This window comes from Chlamydotis macqueenii, chromosome 26, assembly GCF_036417535.1.
Source record: "Chlamydotis macqueenii isolate bChlMac1 chromosome 26, bChlMac1.mat, whole genome shotgun sequence".
Taxonomy (NCBI): Eukaryota; Metazoa; Chordata; class Aves; order Otidiformes; family Otididae; genus Chlamydotis; species Chlamydotis macqueenii.
The window spans coordinates 4,267,612-4,288,530 of NC_141581.1; the positions used below are offsets into that span (position 1 = coordinate 4,267,612).

Genomic DNA, 20,919 nt, shown 5'->3' on the forward strand with positions numbered 1-20,919 from the left:
AGTAAGAATCACCCTACACCTACATTCTAAATTCACATTAATCCAGTATTTTGCTATTATCAATCATTGATATTGTTATTGATTGTAATTCCACTGGTTAAAGTCCTCCATGCCCAAATTGAGATGGAAAGGGTATGCGGTCTCCTATCTGCGAGCTGGTGTTTGTAACAGGTTTGCAACACTTCGGAGGTTTTGCAACAAGCTGACTGCCGGGGGTGCTGCTGGGCCTTCGTGAGTGCCTGCGGCAAAAATACGGCAGGTTGCGAGTTCACCCCTACTCTGTAATGGCGGAGCTGTGCTTGGCAGAGGAGCCTCCCCGAAGTAAATCCATCCTTCCCCATCTAGGTGAGGACAGGAACGTTACGACCCTTCTGGGTCCCCACCAAATGCTCCAGTGCTGCTGTGTTAGGTGTTCCTTATTTTTTTTTTTGGCAAGGTGTCTCATGATGTGGTACAACCTGGGTGGCCCATCACGGCAGCACCACCTGCGTAGATGGCTCCAGCATTTACCATCACCTCTGCCCGGCTGTCCACAGGAAAAAAATTCCTAAAACTAAAGAATGTTGGATGACTGCTCCCACACCAGAAGTGCTGCTCTTGCTGCTCCTCACCGGCCCTTGCCAGCGTGTCTACGGGCCCACAAACATTATCCAGCGTAGAGACTGCGTAAAAGACAGCACAGCACAGGCTGCAGCTCTTGCCCAGCACACCCTGGCACTAACAACTCCTCCCTTCGCCGTCCCGAGAGACTTCGCAGGCAGCCCTCTTCGCTCCGTCACGTTCATACCCTCTCCGTGGTCGTGGTCCTTCAACTGAGCTCTCAAACGGCCAGAAATCTGACTCCATCCTCAAAAGAACAACCCCACGCTAGCTAAGATGGTGCTGCGCTTGTTCAGCTCCTCATCACCACCTGCAAAAAAAAAAACAAAAAACACCAAAACCCAAAAAATAAAACCTACCCACCAGCTCCGCCATTGACCAGCACACCGGTTACCGCCCAGCTGCAGTACCGGGGTCGGTTCGCCAGGCGGCAGCAGGGAGCGCGGGCGAGCGCCGCAGCATTCTATGATTCTATGATCCATCGCTCGTCGGGCGGCCGGCAGCCCGCAGAAACCCCGCGGAACCGGCAGCGAAACTACCGGTGGTGCCGCACTGCGCGGGCGGCAGCAGGGACTCCGGCAGCCGAGTCTGCCAGAACTACACTTCCCGGCATGCGCTGGCCAGCACGGCGTGGCCGCCCGGCAGCCGAGTGCCGAAGGACTACACCTCCCGGCATGCTCCGGGGAGCCATAATGGCCAACGGGAAGCCTCTTTCCCCAGGACTACAGCTCCCAGCATGCCGCGGGAGGCAGCCTTCCCTGCGGGCACACCGCGCCCCCTGCGCCGAGCGCGGCCCGGGGATCCCCTGCGCGGCTCCGGGCCGTTCCTGCCGCCCGGCTCCGGCTCCAGACAGCCGCTGCCACCGGCTACGTTACGGCGCAGCCCACCGCACGGACCCCGCCGGCCCGGCCGCCCCCCCCGCAGGCACTGCTGTGCTCCTCGGGGCTTTCCCCGGGACCCGCCCGGCCCCTCCGCGGCCACCCGGTGCAGGGTAGCCCCAGCCCCGCCACCAGCACCCCGCCCTTTGCAGGCCGGGGCCGCCGCCATCACCGTCACCGCCCGCCCCCGGCGCTCCTCCAGCCCCAGCCCGCAGCTGGAGCCCGGCGGGACCTGGGGGGCCATGGCCCGACCCCTGCAGCGCGTCCCCTCGTCCCCGTCCCCCCCCCCGGGCTCCTCCCAGCCCCTGGCCCCGGGCAAAGGCAGCACAAACGCAGAGATGAGGGTGAAGGAGACAGCGAGTGTTTATTCAGTCACGCAGGAGCGAGTCTGCTCCGGAGCTCAGGGCCCCTCCGCTGCCCCGGGACACCTCGGCGGTCGTTCCCGGCCCCCTGCTCGACGGGGAACCGGACAGCCGGTCTGCTGGTTCCTGGAGCGCCGGGCCGAGGGGGATGCTGCCAAAAACGCAGAGCGGGATGCTAGAAGAGAAGAGAAGTGGCAGCCAGCAGGACGGGGGGGGTGGCAGGGAATGGGACAGCGAAGGACGGGGACAGGAAGCCCAACAGAGGTGGGCAAAGCAGCAGCAGGGAGAGAGGGAGCAGAAGGAGGGAGAGGGAGCAGGACAGAGACCAACCAAGAAGGATGGGGAGCAGGATGAAGGCGCAGGAAAAACCTCAGTATCACAACAGCGAGGAGGTAAAGAGCAGTGGCAGGATGCCAGTCTAGAAGAAATGGAGAAAGACAAAAACATAACAGGGACAGGGCAGAGCTGGAGGGATGAAACAGGGACAGGGAGGCAGGACAGCAAAGGATGGAGGAGAGGGGCTCACGGGGGAACACCACAAAACAAACTGCATCGCTGCGTGCTAGAGGGCAGAGAGGGAAGAATTTAGAAACTGGGAGAGAGAGCCAGAGGGAAAGACGGATAAAAAGGGGAAAAAATAAAATTAAAAAAAAAAAAAAAGGAATCAGGATCTGCACCAAGAGAGATTGAGAAAACAAAAATGGTAATGAGTAACAGGGCAGACAGGGAGGAATTCAAAAACAGGGGCAGGGAGCTGGAGAGAGAGAGACTAAGAAGGGGAAAAGTCCTGACAGGCCTCCAGAGAGAGTGAGGAATTCAAAACTAGGGACAAGGGCTTGGACAGAGACAGACAGAGAAAGGAAAAAAAAAGAAAAAAAAGAAAAAAAAGAAAAAAAACCAACCTGCAGCAGGCTACTGCTCAGAGGAGAGTTTAAAAATGGGGACAGCGAGATGGACAGAGAGGGAGGCAGAAAGGAAAGAAGCAATGAACTGAGACAGTGAAATAAAAATATAGTGATGGGCTACAGGGCAGAGAGGGAAGGCTTAGAAAAAACAGGTAAGCAACAGGACCGAGGGAGATGGAGAAAGGAAAATGCACCAACGGGCAACAGGACAGAGAGGGGCAAATTCAAAACAAGGGGCAGGGAGCAGGATAGAGACAGAGACAGAAACAGAATCGTCACGTGCCACAGGGCCGGGAAGAAAGACCTTGAAAAGAGGGACAGGGAGCGAGAGACAGCAAAAATACCAAAAGGCCGTAGAAAAATAGTGTCCAGGAGCTGGACCAGGAAAAAATAGCCACGAGCTACAGGGCAGAGAGAGGGAGGATCTAAAAGATGGGGACAGGGAGCTGCTCAGAGCAAGATGGAGAACAGAGGTACAGAGGGAAAGGAAAAAAAAAATAAATCATGGCAGGATGGGAAGGAGTGGGCCAGCGGAGGAGCAGGGACACCCCAGGACACAGAAGAGGGGTGACAGAGCCCTGAGGGCCTGGGACTCACCGCAGCTCTCACTCTCAGCACCGTGAGGAAAATCAGACAGTTCAGACGCTTCTGTCGCCTTCTCCCTTTCTCTTCCTAACTCCGGTCGCTTGGCTGCCCCTCCACCTAAGAGGATACATGGATGCCTCGCGGCTCTTATGAGACACGCAGCCTCGCTCACGTGGACAGGAGGAAAAGAGAGAGACAGTTACGAGTGGGGAGCGGGACAGATGGAACGGGAGAGAAACTGAACAAGACGAATAAAGAAGGAGGGAGAGAGGAAAAAAAAGATGGTAACAAGTTGGAGGGATTGAGGGGGGGGAAGAAAAAAAAAAAAAGAGACAGAGAGATCAGGAGAAAGAGAAGGAGAAAAGAAAACCAGTGATGGACCGCACGATGAGAAAAAAGGCCAGGGAGGTAGACAGAGGGGACAATGGGACAGCGAGCCAGACGGGGACGCAGCGAGGAATGATGGGACAGGAGTGGTGTGGACACATGTGGACAAAAGGTTAGCGGGAGGATGGAGGACAGAGAGCACCAGGGAAAAGGGACAGCAATCAGGGCAGAGAGAGAAAAATAAATAAATAAAACATTAGAAACAGAGAGAGGAGGAGAGTTGCAGGACCGAGGCAGAGAGATGGAGAAAGAAAAAGAGAAAAAAAAAAAACCAACCTGTGAGAGGTAGCAGGCCAGAGGGACAAGGAGAGACAGGAGGAAGGACAGAGGGATACAGACAACTGGTGAGGCATGGGGAGCCAGAAAATGGGATACTGGAAAAGAGAGAGGAACGGGGAGCAGAATGCTGAGAGAGAGAGCAAACGAGTGAGAGAACAACAGCAAGCCAGTGCCTGAGGAAAAAAAAGGACTCAAAGCAGAACAGAGGTGAGGTAATCGGGCCAAGGAGCAGGACAGGAGGAGAGAGACAGTCAGAGAGGGACAGGTAAGACAAAGAGTTGGAGAAAGGAAAGAAAAAAGGGAACAGCACAGACGGTCCAGAGAAAAAGAGAGGGAAGGCAGATAGAAAAATAAGATGAGGGACAAGAGCTGAGGACCAGAGAGAAAAAAAAGGTACAGGGAAAAGGACAGAAATGGAGAAACCCCCCAAAAAACAGAGGCAGAACAAAGTGAAAGACTGACAGGGACAAGGAGCGGGACAGAGAGGTAAGAGGAAACAGCAGCGATGGGCAGCAGGGTAGAGGCAGAGAAAGAAAAGGAGCAAGAGGAGGAAAATGAGAGGAAACAGCGACCAGGACGTGTAAGTGGGGGTGGGACACATCAGATGGGCAGAAGGAAACCGAGAGGGATGGGGAGAAAGAAAGAAATCAACAGGGAGAAAGATGGGTAACACACAGCAGGATGCTAGGGGAGTGGGGGGGGTGGGCACAGAGCAGGACAGGGGGAGAAAGAGGAAAAAAAGTAGGAATGGGAATAAAAGCAGAGTAACCAAGAGAGGGAAGGGAGAAAAAAAAAAAACACTACAGAAATGGAGCTGGACAGAGATGGGGAAAGAAAAAACACGGTCAAGGACACGCTCAGAGGGATAGCGAGGGATGGGGACCGGGACAGTGGGATGTAAGCAGAGAGGGACAGGGAACAGGAGACAAGATTGCAGAGAGAGAGTTCCAGTTCATGTCCAAGAATGACAGAGAGAAAAGAGGGGAAGAGGGGAGCAGGTCAGAGAGCTGGAGAGAAAAAAAAAAAAAAAATACAGACAGGAGGACAGAGCCAAAAAGAGACAAATGGGAAGCGGGGCAGCGGGATGCAGACAGCAGGCAAGAGGACAGAGGGGCTGAGAGGAGTAGGAGGCAGGGAGCAGCACCCACCCGCTGCGGGGATCCTCATCTGCAGGGGCCTGGACAGCTCTGCCTGCAAGCGGGGGGCAGAGTGCTGCACCCTGCGCCCTGGGGCTGGGGGCATCCGGCTCCCACCGCCTGCTCCTGGCCTCCCACCCCGGCTGCGGGGTGGATGGGGGGCCCAGGATGTGGGGGTCCCCAGGACTTTGGCCATGTGGGAGCCGTTCCTCCAGAGCCCCTCTTCACGCACCCTCAGCCGTGGGGGCGAGAGGGAAGAGGACGATGTCCCAAGGGCTCAGCACCCGGCTGTCCCCTCCAGCGACGCTGCTGCAACCCCCAGCCCCTCTGACGTCATCGCTCCCCTTGAGCCTGTACACGGACACGCAGCCGCAAGGACCCCGACACCACCCACCACCACCCCCCCAGAAAAGCCTCAGTCCGGTGCAAAACTGTCCAGAATTTATTGCTTCACGAGCCACCCCTGACCCCACCAGACCAGGGGCTTGAAGGCACCGAGGATGAGGGGACACGTGGGGACCCCAGGAGGCACTTGGGGAAACCAAGGCACGTTACTGCACGTCGCCGGGACGGGTGACAAGTGACTGAGCTGCATTTGGGGCGGGCAGGAGAGGTCCCTCATACAAGCAGGCACTAAGGTTAGGGGCAAGGTGGGCCGGGCAGGAGTTAGTAGATGCTCCTAGTGAGGCTTGAGCAGGGGGACACCGATGTCGCCCCACCCCAGAGGATGCTACTTCATCTCCAGGTCCACCAGCTGTTGGCCTGAGGGGGTGAAGGGTCCCACCAGCCAGGTCAAGGGGGTGTTGAAGGCCACGTGCTCCACCAGCTCATCCATCAGCTGGCGAGCTTTGGTGGCATGGGCACGGGCTTGGGCCAGCACGCTGCCCGTCACGTCCTGGAGGGAGGCGGCGGAGGCGAGGGCTGCCCGTAGCTCCTCGACGTTGTGCCGGACCTGCCCTGCCGTCTCCTGGATGCTGGCGGGGAGACCTTGGAGGCTGGAGACCAAGGGCTGGCAGGAGCTCTGGAGTTGTTGTGTCAAGCCCTGCAGCAGGGCCAGCGTGCCCGACTCCACCGGCTGCTGGGGGACAAAGGGGTGGTGAAGGGGACACCGGCTGACCCCAAAGAGCCCACCCCTCCTCGCCCTCCACCAACCTCTGGTGGCACCAGGTCCTTGCCACCACCCGGTTGCTTCTTGCTCCACTCCAGCCACATCTGCTGCAGCTTCTCCTGCCCTCCCTGCAACTTCTGGTCCATGCCCTGCTTGAGGTGCTCCGCCTGGGACGAGAGGCAGAGCCTGGCGTGTGTGGCCTGCCACAGTTGCGGGGTGGCATCGGGGAGGGGGAGGACACTGGGATGGGTCCTACCAGGTCGAGGGTGCACTGGAGCTGGGCCAGCACGTCCTGGCTGCTGCGGTGGGCGCTCTGCAGCTTGCCCAGCGAGTGCTGGAGGGCTCGGTGCCGCAGTTTGGTCGAGAGGGAGCCCAAACGCACGAAGTAGCTCTGCTGCTGCTTCTGCTGCTCCGTCTCGAAGCCCTCCACAGCCGTGGCCAGCTTGGCTGCGAGAGAGGAGCTGCTGAGGTGGCCCCACCACCTCCAGCCCCACGTAGAGCCAGCACGGCCCTGCCCAGGCTCTCCCCGCCCCTCTCCAAGGGGACCCCCGGCCCACGGCACATCTCCAGGGGGTCGCGATCAGCTCCTTACCCAGCTCCTCATCTGTCATGGGCAGGTAATGGTCGACCAGCTCCTCTGACTTCTCCAGCACGGACCCCATCCCGCTCACCACCATCTGGCCCACGGTCGAGCCCATGACAGTGCCGACGCCGCTGCTCACCGCCAACTTGGTGAGCTCCACACTGCCCTGCACAGCCCCTTTGGTCATGTCCATCACGCCCGTCACCCCGCTGGTCACCACGTCCTTGGCCCCGGCCACGGTGCTGGTCAGGACATCCTTGGCCCCTGTCACCGTGAAGGTCACCAGCTGCTTGGTGTCCGAGAGGAGCTGGTTGGGGGGTGAACAATCCTCTGTTAAGTGGCACTGTTGGGGGACGCTGTTGGTGTTTGCCCACCCCACCCTACTACCTTCTCCGTGGGCTGCTGCAGGATGGGCAGCTTCTCCTCCAGCTTATCCAGCCCCTTGCAGGCGTATTCGTTGGCGGTGGAAACTGGAGACGGGGAAAATCGATGGTTTTTAACCCCCCGCTGCCTTGCAGGGGCTCTGCTAGGGCCACTTTTTGGCATCCTCCAAAATACATGGGGTGCTTCCCCCCCAGCTTCTCCTCCAGCCCACCCAGCCCTTTGCGGGTGTGTTTGGTGGTGGTGGAACCTCGAGATGAGAAAACAGCTTCTTCCTACCCCACTGCCTTGCGGGGGCTCTGCTAGGGCCACTTTTTGGGCACCCCAAAGCCCATGGGGTGCCAGGCCCCCCACCCTTGCCCCAGCCCCACTCACTCTGCGGCTCCAGTTTGGTGAGGATGGGCTGGGCCCCGCTGACCGCCGCCGCCGTCAGCGTCTTCACCCCCTTTTCGGCGGCGTCGCAGACGGACTTGACGTAGGGGTGGCTCTCCTTGGTGGTGGCGTAGGCGGTGGAGACCATGTCGTAGGCAGAGCTGACCAGGGGCAGGCTGGCCACCCGCGTCCCGATGCTCTGGGGGGGGGACAGGGGGCGTGTTAAGGGGGTCAGGATGAGTTGGGGGGCAGAGGGGGGTGATGGAACCCCCAAATCTCATAGGGGACGGGGGGCACTGCGTGTCCCCAGCCCCCTGAGGATGGCTTTGGGGTACTGAGGAGTCTCTAAGGGTGGGATAACCCCAAGCACGGACCCCCCCACGTCCAACCCCCCCCCTCGCCCCCACTGACCTGCTGCTCCTCCGTTTTGGGCTGCGCCGTCCCAGGCTCACTGCTGGCCATGGCTGAGGGGGGCAGAAACGAGGGGGCGGGGGGGTCAGACCCCACCCCCAACGCCCCCCAGGATGGGGGAACTCCGAGTTACCCCCTCCCCAGGCCGGGGCGACCCCCACGCGGTTGGTGTCCCCCTAGGGCGGGGCGGCGGGGGGGGGGGGGCGGGGAGGGCGGGGGACGTAAGGACCGTGCTCACCGCTGGCGATCGGACCGGACGCCCCGCTCCCCGCCCACCCCCCCTGCCCTTTATCGCCCCGGAGCCCGGCCCCCGGCGCACGTGACCGGGACCCGCCCAGCCGGGGGCGGGGGAGCGGGGAGGGGGCGGGGCTGCAGCGACCCCCCCGGCGGCCGGGACCACCCCCGGAACCGGATCCCCTGCCCAGGGACCGGATCCCCCCAGCCCCGGCCCCTAGCCCTAACCCCGGCCCCTAACCCCGGCCCCTAGCCCTAACCCCGGCCCCTAGCCCTAACCCCGGCCCAAAACCCCGGCCCCTAGCCCTAACCCCAGCCCCTAGCCCTAACCCCAGCCCCTAGCCCTAACCCCGGCCCCTAGCCCTAACCCCGGCCCCTAGCCCTAACCATGGCCCCTAGCCCTAACCCCGGCCCCTAGCCCTAACCCCGGCCCAAAACCCCGGCCCCTAGCCCTAACCCCGGCCCAAAACCCCAGCCCCTAGCCCTAACCCCGGCCCCTAGCCCTAACCCCGGCCCAAACCCCTGGTTCCTAGCCCTAACCCCGGCCCCTAGCCCTAACCCCGGCCCCTAGCCCTAACCGCGGCCCCTAGCCCTAACCCCGGCCCAAAACCCCGGCCCCTAGCCCTAACCCCGGCCCCTAGCCCTAACCCCGGCCCAAAACCCCGGCCCCTAGCCCTAACCCCGGCCCAAAACCCCGGCCCCTAGCCCTAACCCCGGCCCCTAGCCCTAACCCCGGCCCCCAGCCCTAACCCCGGCCCAAAACCCCGGCCCCTAGCCCTAACCGCGGCCCCTAGCCCTAACCCCGGCCCAAAACCCCAGCCCCTAGCCCTAACCCCGGCCCCTAGCCCTAACCCCGGCCCAAAACCCCGGCCCCTAGCCCTAACCCCGGCCCAAAACCCCGGCCCCTAGCCCTAACGCTGGCCCCTAGCCCTAACCCCGGCCCCTAGCCCTAACGCCGGCCCAAAACCCCGGCCCCTAGCCCTAACCCTGGCCCCTAGCCCTAACCCCGGCCCAAAACCCCGGCCCCTAGCCCTAACCCCGGCCCCCAGCCCTAACCCCGGCCCCCAGCCCTAACCCCGGCCCCCAGCCCTAACCCCGGCCCCCAGCCCTAACCCCGGCCCCTAGCCCTAACCCCGGCCCCCAGCCCTAACCCCGGCCCAAAACCCCGGCCCCTAGCCCTAACCGCGGCCCCTAGCCCTAACCCCGGCCCAAAACCCCGGCCCCTAGCCCTAACCCCGGCCCCTAGCCCTAACCCCGGCCCAAAACCCCGGCCCCCAGCCCTAACCCCGGCCCCCAGCCCTAACCCCGGCCCCCAGCCCTAACCCCGGCCCCTAGCCCTAACCCCGGCCCCCAGCCCTAACCCCGGCCCAAAACCCCGGCCCCTAGCCCTAACCGCGGCCCCTAGCCCTAACCCCGGCCCAAAACCCCGGCCCCTAGCCCTAACCCCGGCCCCTAGCCCTAACGCCGGCCCAAAACCCCGGCCCCTAGCCCTAACCCTGGCTCAAAACCCAGGCCCCTAGCCCAAAACCCCGGCCCCTAGCCCTAACCCCGGCGCAAAACCCCAGCCCCTAGCCCAAAACCCCGGCCCCTAGCCCTAACCCCGGCGCAAAACCCCAGCCCCTAGCCCTAACCCCGGCTCAAAACCCAGGCCCCTAGCCCAAAACCCCGGCCCCTAGCCCTAACCCCGGCCCAAAACCCCGGCCCCTAGCCCTAACCCCGGCCCAAAACCCCGGCCCCTAGCCCTAACCCCGGCCCAAAACCCTAACCCCGGCCCAAAACCCTAACCGCCCAAAACCCTAACCCTAATGGTCGCTACCCCTAACGACCCTAACCCCTAACGACCCTAACACAACAGCACCGTTACGCAGCCTCACGTGGATCGACACAGACATTTCCCATGGCACGCCCCACCTCTGACGAAACAGTTTGATCTGCTCACCCGGTCGGTGCCAATGCCAGAGTCAAACACCGCAGCTATCCTTCGCTGTGGCACCTAAGGTAGCGAGAGACAAAATTACTATTAGACTCGTGATAAATAACCGACCCCACCCACCTCCAGGCCGTCACCCGGCTCGCCTCAGATGCTCGTGTGGCTCTGCACAGGGCCCGCGCAGAACCTGCGACACAAAGTAAAAACGCTATGCTGAGTCACCACATAAAACATGGCTGGTAAACAACAACCTGGCTCCTGACCTCCTCACCTTCCGAATCCGCTCCTCAGGGTGGACCGCCCTCCCTCAAAGCCTGCAAAGGAGACCTACGAGAAACCCAAACACAAAGACACACGCTGACATATTGCCCAAACGCTCGGTCGGCTGCGACTATGCCCGACTCCGTCCCCTTTACCCGAGGGACCTGCCCGCCTAAGATCCGTCTGTTCCGGTTCCAATGTTCGAGCTGGTACGGCATCTGCAAACCAAAACTGAAGATTACTAAATATTTCAATCCCTACACAACACCTGAAAATAATAACCTCTGCTTCGACGCACCGGTCGCCTCTCACCTCGCCTGAGTCTGCTCTACCGCCCTTGCAATTAAAAGGAAAAAAAGCAATACCTCAGTTCAGTCCTATACCCGCTCATCGCTCGTCGCATCTAATACCGCAGGCTCACCTGGCATCTTAAACGCTCGCCTCTCCTCCACCGCCCCTCGGTGCGCAGCTCAGCCCGCTGCATCTGTAGAAACGTGAACCTAGTCGACCGCATGCAGAGCGATACCTTAGCAGATTCAAAAAAGTCTTTTTTCAAATTTAACAATATCCCCGCCCTACGACCCAACCGCAGGCTGCCATTACAAGGCCTACAGAAATCAAATATTAGACTCTGTCCCTACAAACCTTCACACCTTCGAGATCCCGTCTGCTCCACTCCGACTGAGGCTGCCCCTCCCAGGCGGCTCCGGTCATCCCATCGCCACCTGCAAAAGGCTACAAAAGCGGCTCTTCCCACGCCTGCTCATTGCCACAGAACTATACCACCTTTGCTTCCGCCACCCGGGTGTATAGCCGTGTTCATCGCAGACCATTATCGCTACTCCACCTCACCCTCGCTCTATGGGTCCAAGCGCGGCAGCTCCGAGCCAAACACGCACAAACACACACGCAGACGCTAGCCAGAATGCCGAACTATACGCCTCAAATAACAAGAAACGCTCTTGGCCCAAAGGATGACGCCAAGACGGAAGATGACTAAGACCTGAGGGTACAAGACAGCAATGACGCGAGGTACTCTGTCAGAGAAAGAACAAAGCGTCGTGGCCCGGGACAAGACTTTACTCCCCGATCTGAGGAGACATATGTGCGAGAAGCCTGGCTTCGACATCTAGAGAACCTCAGGATGCAGGGAAGAAGTCCCAGTCCCTGAAAAAGAACTGCTGGAGAGCAGAGCCGCTCACACAGCCAAGAACAACGCCAGAAGAGAGGATCATCTGCCGACTTCTGACAGGTGAGAACAATCCGCACCCAAACATCGTTACGCCATAAAAGAAGGGCCCTATCGGGACCGTGCCGACGAGAACCCACGTTTGGGACCCAAAGGCTGGTGCCCGAGGCGTCCGCCGTACGCCTCGAGTGAAAGGAGAATGCCGAGATCCGAGGAATGTCTAGAATGCGAAAGATGGACCGCGCAAACAGAACGACGACCGACGGTGGCTGGAACTGCCCTGCTCGGCACACTATCATCTTGCAGAATGGTAACCCACCCCCTTTACCTGCTGAAAGGGACCGTTCCTGGACAGGCCTTCCGCTCCACGCTACTATTAAAATCCCTTCCTGAAATCGCTAGCCTGGACCCCTCCCTTCTCCTGCCCCTTTCGAGCGCCCGTGCCCAAACTTAACTTTCAGAGGGCCGGGAGTCTGAATCCATCAACGATGAAAAAAACCGCGGTTGTTCCGCTGTATTACGCCTGCGGTGGCTGGGACGCTCTTAGTCATCTGCAAAAAGACAAGCAGACACCGATCCTCACAAAACAGCGCTGCATCCATAGACACGAGTGTTTCCTACAAGGAGCCCCACCACAGACAAAGCGATGTATACCGCTCACGCGCTCCATGGCCCATTCCACAGTCAAACGCTGTGGCTGTCCTTCAACTGAGGCACCTGAGATAGTGAGAGACACGAGATTATCGTTGCTATTAGAAGAAATCACCGGCCCCACCCTCCTCCTCTCCACCACGGGGCAGCTCACCTCAAACACTCACGCTGCTCCGCAGGTGGCCCGCACACAACCTGCGACACCGAGGAGAAACATCACGCTGAGTCACTGTGTTAAAACAGACTCTTACGTCTTGGCCCGCAACCTCCTCACCTTCTCACGTTGCTCTTCGGTACAGGGCACTGTCGCTCTGAGTGGTACCTACAAAAAAAAAAAAAAACACAAAAAAAACCCAGAAACCAAAACAAAAACAAACCACGAGCAGAAAGACACACGCTGAGACACTGCCCGAGATCTCAGTCTGCCAGCACCCAGGCCCGTCTCCTGCTCCTTTACCTCAACACCTCACCCGCCTAGGATCCATCACTCGCTATGGTCACCTCGAGGCAGGCACAGCACCTGCAAACTCCAAACAACGTGGTCTGATTAAAATACCACCAGCCGCTTGACACCTTAAAAATAACCGCTACCTTGGCCCAAGGGTCGCCGCTCCCCTCGCCCGAGTCCGGTCCAGTGCCCGTCGCTCATAGTACTCGTCTCCACAGACCCGCAGATTAAAAATAAAAATAGCGATACCTCAGTTTAGGCCTGTAGTCACTCATCGCCCGTTCCCTCCGATACCGTGCAACTGCTCCCCTTCTTACCGCTCCGCGCTCCTCCGTCTCCCTTCGGTGCGTGGCTCTGCCCTCTGCACCTGTAGAAACAACATCAGATGATTCAACTGCACACACAGCAATACCTTAACAAATGTTAAGACATCTTATTGTAAATTTAGAATTGCCATCTAGAACCCAACTGCAGGCTGCCATTAAAAGACATTAAGAAACCACACATCGAGCCCTGCGCATAAAAGCCCTCACAACTTCAAGGTTCCATCTTCACCACTAGCGCTCCAGCTGCCCCTCCCGCACGCCACCGGTCATCCCCTGGCACCCGCAAGTTATTGGACTCGCTGTCCTCGCCTGCTGCAAACAACCTGCTGAACTTCACGTTTGTTGGATACCTGGAGAGCCAGGGGCACTTAGTGAACAATCCAGACCGAATGGAATTGTTTTGTTTTTGAGTAGCAGGCCTCAAGGACATCGATAAGGCCACTTGTAAGAAAGTACTGAAGCTGCCTGTAAGAAAAACTGGGGAATGGAGAGGTCCAGCAGAAGTGAAAATGACCGGTCGAGGTTATGTTTGTGTTTTGACAAGACGAAGGACCACGATGGGTTCCAAGTCGATGGGTGAAACCTTGGAAGGAAGACCTGGGACAGCAGGATGCATCATCATCATCCTCCTGATGCTGGTAACTGGGTGTGTCGGTGAGACTGCAGACTTACATCGTATTGACCCCAGACCAAACGTGTGGCTGACATTTGCCAACATTACAAACCAATCATCGTTTTGTGTGTCAATGGCTACTCCTGCTGATCCTTTTTGTACGTGTCTGATTGGTACTCCCTATTGGAATCCGGATGACTGGAAAGGATGGGTCAATAATCACACTGTTTTGAATGAGACTGTGGTGAATCAAACATGCCACGCAAAGATGGAGTGCGCCAGCCTCCGCCCTGGACAGAGACCGGTGTGTTGTTCTGGGAATAGCAATCAAATTGGAATAGCTGCAGCATTGGTGATTAGGCATTTAAATCACAGTTTGCCTTGAGATCCACAAGAGTTACATCTAATGGGATCCTTAAATGGTTCAGGGTCTTGTTTTATGCTGGGAGGTCCCCTTTTTACAGAAAAGGGGGTAAATACAGCATGGAACAGGAACCAATGGACTGATGTAACTAGTAAAATGACTGACACCCAAGGAAAACCTGTGTATACTTATCAAAACAGCTCAGGAGATTATTGTAATGGAGCAGTGGGAGCAGAAATCAAAGGTTCAAAGATGCCTCTTTGGGTGAATGACACGGCCAAGGCCATACCCCTGGGATACTTCTTAATTTGTGGGGATCGGGCCTGGTCGGGAGTGCCAAAAGGGGCTATAGGAGGACCGTGTTATTTTGGAAAACTGATAATGTTTGCTCCATCTATGAAAGTATTGCGAAATCGTACTCGAGCAAGGAGATCACTAAAAGTATTAGCTCCCAACTGTGACGGCAATTTAACCCTGTTGGGTACAGCTGAGCGGATAGCATTATCTATATTTGTTCCTTGGGTGGCATCTGCAAAAGCTTTAGCTAGCTTAAATAGATTAGCTTGTTGGGCACAAAAGCAAATGAATTTAACCTCTAGCATGTTATCGGGATTGTTAGAAGACATGGATAGTATGCGTCATGCTATTTTGCAGAATCGGGCAGCCGTTGATTTTTTGTTATTAGCGCATGGACATGGATGTGAAGATTTTGAAGGTATGTGTTGCATGAATATTTCTGATCACTCTAAATCAATACACTATCAGTTGGCAGAGTTACGCCGGAACATGCACGCAATACAAGTGGAAAATGGACTTTCGGACTGGCTGAAATCTTTGGGAGTCACAGGTTGGCTAAAAGATTTGATAGTACATGGGCTGGTAATATTAGTGGCTTTGCTGTTGGCACTAATGATATTGGGGTGTATTTTAAAATGCTTTGTGAAAGTTATGGAACGTATGATGACTGGGGTCTGGATTGTTCAAAAACAAAAAGGGGGATTTGTTGGATACCTGGAGAGCCAGGGGCACTTAGTGAACAATCCAGACCGAATTGAATTGTTGTGTTTTTGAGTAGCAGGCCTCAAGGACATCGATAAGGCCGCTTGTGAGAAAGTACTGAAGCTGCCTGTAAGAAAAATACTGAAGCCACCTGTGAGAAAATAATGAGGCCGTCTGTGAGAAAGTAATGAAGCTCCCTGTGAGAAAGTAAACGAAGCAACCTTGAGAAGAAGGAAAACAGCTGGCATACGCGACTGGGGGCTGAACGTGAAGCAGGGTGCAGGTGGAGAGAGCCATGCGCGTGAACATAGAGACTTAACAAATCATACTTTAGCTAGGAGCGCGTGCATGATATAGTTAACCAATTAGTAGAGAGCTTGCGCATGATACGGAATTAGAAGGGCTATATTAACCGGGATGTATCAACAATAAATCGGCATTTGCTTGATCATATTGGTTGTCAGCAGTGTCCGTTACTTCCGCGTCAACACACGTTACCGCACAACCTTTGCCTCAATCCTCAAGGCGTATCGCTATGTTCATTGGAGACCTTACTCTCCACTCTACAGCTCCAGGCAGGGCAGATCCGAGCCAAACACCCACATCCTCAGACTGACAACACACAGCACGCTGTAAACTACAAGGCTGAATCAAGAGAAGTATCACAGCTGGAAAGATGACGCCCAGATGGAAAAACGACATCTGGATGGAAAAATTCCTCGGAGAGGAAGATGACCGGCGAGACCGAGATGGCTACGAGAGGACGCTCTCCAGCACCGCCAGAGTAGAACGTCAGGGCCAGGGACAGGACCTTACTCTACGAACAGAGAATACAGTTGTGCAACAAGCCTGGATTCTAGACCTAAAAACATCAGGAAGCAAGGAAGCAATCCTGCTCTGAAGAATCGACGGCTAGAGAGCAGAGCCGCTGCCAAGAATGATGCCGTCAAAGAGGACCGTCCCTAATCTTCCGAGACGCGAGAACGACCGGCGCCCGAAGCTTGCGACACCGTAAAAGAAGGGCCCGATCGGGACCGTGCCGGTGAGTACCGGCGTCAAAGACCCTCGGGATGGCTCCCGCTATGCTCCTTAAGCAAAAATAAAAATGCATTGACGCCCAAGGAAGGTCAAATACACAAAAGACAAACCACACGAGGGACAAAACAACAGACACGGGCTGGAACTGCCCTGCCCAGGCAAGTATTATCCTGAGGAATAAGTAGCCTCATTTACCTCCCCAATGCAGTCTCTCCTCAAACACCCCCTCTACCCACCTGTATTCTCCAAAACCCCTTTCTGTCATTGCTAACCTCTTCTCCTCCCACCCTGCACCCCTCTCCGACACCCGTTCCTCCGCTTAGCTTTCACAGGGCCGGGGGTCCGACTGCATCCTCAACAAGAAAACCCTGCGGTGGCTCTGATGAATTATTCCTTCGTTGCCGGGTCCCTCTTCGTCACCTGCATAAGATAAAGCCAGCATGAACCTTCAGAAACAGGTGTGAGTCCGCGTCACCTTGGAGAACATAGATGTTACTGACGACATGTCCCAGCTCAGACAAACCGCCATCTGCCGCTCACCTGCGCGGTGAGCAATTCCAGACTCGGACCTTGTGGCCATCCTTCCTCATTGCACCTAAGATTACAGACACAAAGTTAACGTGGCACTTGCGAGAAAGCTCCTACCCCACCCTCTGCCTGTCCGCCACCCAGCTCGCTTCCAGCATGGGTGCAGCTCTGCGGGCCGCCCGCACGGAATCTGCGACGTGAAGGAGAAACACTATGCCGGGTAGCCGTGTTACATGACATAAATGTTGAAAATTAAATATCAGTATGAGGTGATTCTTGCTAACTGTAGAACTGTAGTCACATAGGTTAAATCTTCATAAAATTCGTTTGTTCCTAAAGGGAGTGGGACCCTAGAGATCTTATAATACGCATTTGTTAGAAGCTAGCCTAGCATATCTTTAATACAATGGTAAGTCCCAAACACCCCCAAACACCACCTGCAGAAATAGGCCCTGAGCCATCATTTTGGAGCCAGGAAAATCAAGGAGCATCGCGACCTGTTCTCAAGACCAGAGATGGAGATTTCAAGGAGGAGTTTGACCAGCGAATTCGAGGAGGGGGCGTTTTGACGACCACCGAGACCACTAAAAGACCCTTGACTCAAAAGACTGGGCATGCGCGAGTGGGTGGGGAAATGATGTAATGGTTTCTCAGAAAATTTATGTTTATGCATATTATTTCTTGGAATTTAATGAATATGTATAATTAATGTGTATTTAACCCGTGCTGTTGATCAAATGGGTGCGCACGCTAGGTGGAGCGATCCCCCGTGCGCCCAGCGCTGCAATAAAGGAGTGCCTGCTTCCTCACTTCTCATTGCTGTTAAGGAGTTTTATTCCGGATTTCGGTAACAGCTTTGGCGACCCAGATGGGACCTTGCGAGTGAGACTTGATGAGATTGAGTGTTGATCAAACTCCGGCCGGCACCGAGGGATTCTTGGGGAGACCCATCGCTCTCGACTCACAAAGCTCCTCGCAACGTTCCCTGGAGAAAAGGGTAAGGCACTTCTTCTTTGAAATCTGTCTGCTCTGGATAGCCTGCCCGTAAGGCGCGGCGAAAGCTTCGCAGAGCTGGCGCTCAGAGGGTACCCGTCTGTTCTGGAAGCCTAGGCGTCTGCCCGTAAGTCATAAGCGAAAGCTATTGCTGGGTTGGACATTTGCGTATTTGGGACAATTGTCATTTGCATTGGTTTGGTTTTTATATATGGGACAATTGTCATTTGCATTTATCTGGTATTTGGCATTTAGTCTAAATTGTTTAAGAGTAAGAGCATGGGAAGTATTGGTAAGGTTTGTACGCAGCTTGGAAAGGGGCCCCAGCGTGTTTTAGAAGTGATTTACAAGCTGGTAATTGTTGCTTCAGTGCGTTTTTTTGTTTTGGTTTTTTTTAAGTCTGTATGCATGTGTTGTGGTGTACGGGACTTGAATAATATACAGTATTGCATTTGAGGTTTTAAACTTTTCTTGGTGATGGGATTGAATTTGTCTGTAGAACAGTATTATTGTCTTTATGGTACCAAAAACTCCTTTGTAAAATACGGGAAAACACATAACTTCTATGTCTACCTCAATGGGAGGGGAAACATTAATGAAGTCTCTAGTGGGATGTGTTCTTAAATATTGGGAGGATATAAGGGGAGACCCAATGACTAGGAAAAATTGATACAATATTTTACAGTTGATGTTATCTTGTAGAAGGGAAAGAAAGTGAGATGTGGTCCCCAATGTTGATTTGTTCTTTGCTTTGAGAAATCACCCCGAGTGGCAGAAAGATTGCGGATATGTCCCCAAGGATCTGATGGCTTTGGCATTAGAGGAAAAAAAAAAAAAAAAAAAAAAAAAAAAAATGAAAAAAGGTTGAAAAGATCTTGTTTGGCTTGTAGCATAAAAAGTGGTGTTTAAATTGTGGAACTGAAGAGGAAGACATAAACTCACGTGTTAAACTCACGTGTTAAACTCACGTGTTAAACTCACGTGTTGTCTCTAAGTGTTGATGCAGGTTTAACAAATGAAACAGTAGAAAAAGGGGCCAGAACACCGAACCGCTGGTGGGAGCTGTAGAGCGGGGCAGTTGGATGATGAGGGATTCAGTCCTACTGCAGGGAGAACTGGAAGCCGACAAGACCAGACAGACCAAGGAGCGGCTTGAGCCCTGCCCCGCACTTCGACAAGTGGTAGGGGAACAAACCGGGGATGAGGTCGGGGTGTGGTAGAGGAATGGATAAAATAACCGCAATAGGAGAGAGATTGGGAAAATCAGTGTGCAAAGTGTGAAGCATGGTGGCACTGGAAAAATGAATGTCCTTATTCTGAAAAAGAAACAAAAAACTGGCAGCACAGCAGATGCCTGTGTCAGAGGTGCAAAGAGGACTGGGGGAGAATTCCCCAGCAGAACCCCTGGTTACAATCCAGCTGGGGACCCAAACCATGGATTTTCTATTTTGATACTGGAGGTTTAAGTACTTGTAGAAGAAAATTGAGTAAAAAGCACATAGACAAAATTGGTGCCACAGGGAAAGCTGAACAGAAATTTTTCTTTCAATCCTTAACTTTAAGCTGGGTAAGCAATGGGAACTGGCCAATTTTTATATATACCAGAGTGTCCTGTTGCCTTACTGGGGAGAGATTTATTGAGCAAATTGCAAGCAAAAGTTAATTTTTAAAACTGTGAAATGCAATTAAATATACCCTAATCAAAAGCCACAGAGTCAAGAATTTTTGTGTTACAGACAACTTCAGAGCCATATGAAATCCCTCAAGAAGTGGACAATGCGGTAACCCTTTGGTGTGGGCTGGCGAAGTTCCCGGACATTCAAAAGCAGCAGAACCGGTAAAGATTCTTCTAATGGAAAGCACCAAACCGGTAAGACAAAACCAGTACCCTTTAAAATTAGAAGCTAGAAGAGGCCTTGAGAAAATAATTGAAATTTAAAAAAAAAAAATATCGATTATTAGTTGAATGTGAACCAGAATTCAATACTCCCATTTTACCTGTGAAAAAAGCCAAAAAGTGAGGAATATAGGTTAGAACAAGATTTTAACAGCAATAAATTAGTCCAAGATATTCACCCCTTAGTGGCAAACCCATATACCTTGTTGACAGCTTTAAAAGAAAATCACAAGTGGTTCACAGTATTGGACTTGAAGGATGCCTTTTTCTGTATTCCCCTTGACAAAAATAGTCAGGCATATTTTGCCTTTGAACTGGAAAATCCCACAACTGGGCAGAAGACTCAGCTCAGCTGGGCAGTGCTACCTCAAGGATTTAAAAATAGCCCAACGATCCTTGGAAATCAATTGGCTAAGGAATTAGAAACATGCAAAATAATTTATCCTGAAAGACTGGTGTTGCAATATGTAGATGACATTTTAATAGCCACAGAAACCAGAGAAGAATATTTCAACTTGACTACTAACCTGCTAAATTTCTTGGGCCAAAGTGATAACAGATTTTCCAAGAAGAAAGCACAGATTGGAAAAGAGACTGTCATGCATTTGGGATTTGAAATCACACAGGGACAAAGACAACTTGGAAATGAGAGAAAAGAGGCAATTTGCCAAATGCCGGAGCCAAAAGGAGCTAAGGAGCTGCAAACATTTCTGGGAATGGCTGGCTGGTGTCACCTGTGGATTAAAGGAATCGAAGGAGGGACCCCTTGTGTGGGACCTGGAGCTCGAAAGGCATTCCAGAATGTGAAGGCAGCTCTGACGTCCACTCCTGCTCCAGGGTTGCCCGATTTAACCAAACCCTTTGAACTGTTTGTTCGTGAAAGACAGCACTCAGCTCTCAGAAGAATCCTTTCTCAGAAAAATGGAGAATGAAGAAGACCGGTTGGTTATTTCTCCAAACAATTGGACAATGTTAGCCAAGGATGACCAGGTTGTCTACGAGCTGTAGCAGCAACTGTCCTCCTGATTTAAGAAGCTCGTAAGCTGACAACTGGACAGCCAAGAACAGTTTATGTACCGCATACGGTGCTTTCTGTTCTGGAACAGAAAGGAGGACACTGGTTATCACCAAGCAGGATGCTCAAACATCACATTGTCCTGTTGGAACAAGATGATGTCAAATTGAAAACAACTACAACAATAAATCCTGCCATCTTTTTAAATTCAATAGAAGAAGAAGTTCTAAGTCATGACTGCCTACAGACCAAACAAGTTTATTCCAGCAGAAGTAACAGAAGAGTGAACATATACCCAACCCAGAATTCAAGATATGCACTGATGGAAGCAGCTTCGTGAGAAACAGAAGAAGATTGGCTGGATATGCAATAACAACAACAAACTGTTATTGACGCAAAGCCGCTCTCAGTGAACACCTGAGCACAAAAGGCGGAATTGATAACTA

The 20,919-nt window shown here is 54.4% G+C and overlaps 2 protein-coding genes and 1 long non-coding RNA gene across 4 annotated transcripts; 1 reads left to right on the forward strand and 2 right to left on the reverse strand.

Moving 5' to 3' along the window:
• Positions 1 to 1,817: 1,817 nt before the first annotated feature.
• LOC147597570 (uncharacterized) lies at positions 1,818 to 3,500 on the reverse strand. The gene is made up of 2 exons (XR_015261173.1): positions 3,343 to 3,500; positions 1,818 to 2,015 (listed from the first exon to the last, which is right to left on the reverse strand). It is a non-coding gene; the product is annotated as an uncharacterized LOC147597570 (long non-coding RNA).
• A 2,056-nt stretch (positions 3,501 to 5,556) lies between these two features.
• LOC104476853 (perilipin-3-like) lies at positions 5,557 to 8,185 on the reverse strand. 2 transcript variants are annotated; one of them, XM_086767549.1, is made up of 7 exons: positions 7,988 to 8,185; positions 7,580 to 7,775; positions 7,211 to 7,293; positions 6,833 to 7,130; positions 6,497 to 6,687; positions 6,285 to 6,407; positions 5,557 to 6,207 (listed from the first exon to the last, which is right to left on the reverse strand). In XM_086767549.1, exons 1-7 carry the CDS (start codon positions 8,036 to 8,038, stop codon positions 5,863 to 5,865), a joined length of 1,287 nt encoding a protein of 428 aa, XP_086623675.1. In that variant the 5' UTR covers positions 8,039 to 8,185; the 3' UTR covers positions 5,557 to 5,862. The 2 variants fall into 2 exon arrangements, with proteins under 2 accessions (XP_086623675.1, XP_086623674.1); XM_086767548.1 differs by having other exon boundaries at positions 5,557 to 6,210.
• Positions 8,186 to 13,583: 5,398 nt separating this feature from the next.
• LOC147597571 (uncharacterized) lies at positions 13,584 to 15,682 on the forward strand. Its single transcript, XM_086767683.1, has 3 exons — positions 13,584 to 13,680; positions 14,104 to 14,972; positions 15,572 to 15,682. The coding sequence occupies exons 1-3, from the start codon at positions 13,584 to 13,586 to the stop codon at positions 15,680 to 15,682; spliced, it is 1,077 nt and encodes a 358-aa protein (XP_086623809.1).
• The last annotated feature ends 5,237 nt before the right edge of the window (positions 15,683 to 20,919 follow it).

Bases quoted from the DNA above. Each gene is read 5' to 3' on its own strand.
- LOC104476853 (XM_086767548.1), bottom strand. From the start codon at position 8,038: ATGGCCAGCAGTGAGCCTGGGACGGCGCAGCCCAAAACGGAGGAGCAG. The intron at 6,688-6,832 runs GTAAGGAGCTGA...CCTCTCTCGCAG, and splicing joins CATGACAGATGAGGAGCTGG to CCAAGCTGGCCACGGCTGTG. The intron at 6,408-6,496 runs GTAGGACCCATC...CTCTCGTCCCAG, and splicing joins TCCAGTGCACCCTCGACCTG to GCGGAGCACCTCAAGCAGGG.
- LOC147597571 (XM_086767683.1), top strand. From the start codon at position 13,584: ATGGGTTCCAAGTCGATGGGTGAAACCTTGGAAGGAAGACCTGGGACA. The intron at 13,681-14,103 runs GTGAGACTGCAG...CCCTTTTTACAG, and splicing joins GCTGGTAACTGGGTGTGTCG to AAAAGGGGGTAAATACAGCA. The intron at 14,973-15,571 runs GTCTGGATTGTT...TCCACTCTACAG, and splicing joins TGGAACGTATGATGACTGGG to CTCCAGGCAGGGCAGATCCG.